Below are 1,886 nucleotides of genomic sequence, written 5' to 3'. Positions count from 1 at the left end.
TTGCATATCTCATTCCAATTGTTTGCTTAGCTGGGCGGTTCTCCATCCTAGCTGGGTTTTGTTTTGTTTTTAAATCCCAGACGATTCTAATGCAAACCATCGGCATAAGGAAACCCTGAGGCTGTGATTTTGGAAACCCAGCTTCGTAACCCATTCTGTGTTAACTGTGATTTTTCTAGGATTCTATTAGTACGCTAGATGGTGGGCCATCATTTTCATTAACTCTTCCTCTTTTCAAAGTACACAGTATTAAAACTGAAGCGTTCTGTAGGGACATTTGTATTCACATGCCTTTTCGAAGCTAGCCAAAGTAGATCTCTTGTACTGCGGTTTCCCTTTCAGAGCTGAACGGGCATGAGCCATTTGCAGAACTTACTGCTAGATGCTCTCCTGGGAACCAAGCATGTGGACAGTGCAGCCCTCATCAACATCCAGGAACAGACCGTGTGTGTAGCATCACCAGGATTTAATGTAAGAAAAGACAAGTTTAGGCATAATGCTTTTATTTTTAGTTTGAGTTTTTAGTTTTTGGCAGGGCTGGGTTTGAACATATGTGGCCAGTGCTCTACTCCTTTGAGCCACAGGCACTGCCCTAGGCATAATACTTTTAAATTAAGTTTTTCTATAAAGAGCACTGGTAAAATACTTTAGGCCTCTGGGTCATATGGTTTCTGTTACACCCATTCATCTCTGCAATTGTAATGTGTAAGTAGTCATAAACAATACACAAAAGAATGAGTGTGCCTATGTTCAATAAAATTTTATTTATAGACACCAAAAACAATGGTTTTTTGAGACATTCTCACTCTGTTGCCCTGGGTAGAGTGCAGTGGTGGCATAGCTCACAACAACCTCAAATTCCTGGGCTCAGATGATCCTGTTGCTGCAGTCTCCTGAGTAGCTGGGACTATACGAAATATGTGCCTGGCCAATATTTTCTATTTTTAGTAGAGGCAGGGTCTCTTGTTCAAGCTAGTCTTGAACTCCTGAGCTCAAGTAATCTCCCTGTCTCAGCCTCCCAGAGTGCTAGGATCGCAGGCATGAGCCACCAATCCTGGCTTAGAATTTAAATTTCATAAAAAAAAATTTTTTTTTTGAGACAGGGTCTTACTATGTCACCCTCAGTAGGGTGCTGTGACATCGCAGCTCACAGCAACCTCCAACTGTTGGGCTTAAGCGATTCTCTTGCCTCAGCCTCCCAAGTAGCTGGGCCTACAGGGGCCCACCACAATGTCCGGCTATTTTCTTGTAGTTGTCATTGTTGTTTAGCTGGCCCGGGCCGGGTTCGAACCCACCAACTACGGTGTATGTGGCTGGCACCATAACCACTGTGCTAAGGGTGCTAAGCCTAAATTTCATATAATTTTCAAATGTCACAAAGTGTTATTATTTTTTTGATTTTTTTTTTTTTTTTGGTCCAATCATTTAAAAATCTGAGAACCATCCTTAGGTTACAGGCTATAAAAAAGAGGCAGTGGGTGAATTTGGCTGGCTGCCAGCCTTAGTTTGCCAATTCCTGGTCTAACTATTTAACCTCTCCAGATAATGCCCACTGATGTCCGAACACTTGTGAATGGATATGCCAAGAACCCTTTACAAGCCCGAAGAGAAGGATTGTATTTCAAGGAAAAGGATTACAGATGTGTCCGGGCAGATGAATCTTCTCTTTATGCTAAGAATGTGAGTGCTCAAGATTTGAAGACACCTAGGTGAAACTATCAAAGAATTTAACTTCAATTTTCTTTGCCCCACCTGATCCTCTCCATAAAACAAATTAAACCCATCACTGTTTCTAGACACTGAGACATCAGTCTAGTGCCAGGAAGGCATATGTAAAAAAAGGTACTGTCAGCCTGGTTTTGAGAAAAGTTCAATTTTTTTTTTTT

At 41.6% G+C, this 1,886-nt stretch overlaps 1 protein-coding gene across 1 annotated transcript in view; it reads left to right on the top strand.

Moving 5' to 3' along the window:
• Positions 1-354: 354 nt before the first annotated feature.
• The window catches only part of PFN4 (profilin family member 4), a 9,668-nt gene continuing 8,136 nt past the window's right edge, over positions 355-1,886 (top strand). Inside the window, exons 1-2 of the mRNA XM_012803702.1 lie at positions 355-471; positions 1,543-1,680. Of these exons, the coding sequence (XP_012659156.1) occupies positions 355-471; positions 1,543-1,680 (255 nt within the window). The remainder of the gene's footprint in view (positions 472-1,542; positions 1,681-1,886) is intronic.

This window comes from Otolemur garnettii, unplaced genomic scaffold (assembly GCF_000181295.1).
Source record: "Otolemur garnettii isolate 467f Iridium unplaced genomic scaffold, OtoGar3 scaffold00022, whole genome shotgun sequence".
In the NCBI taxonomy this organism is placed as follows: Eukaryota; Metazoa; Chordata; class Mammalia; order Primates; family Galagidae; genus Otolemur; species Otolemur garnettii.
This window is presented reverse-complemented; position numbering and strand designations above follow the sequence as displayed.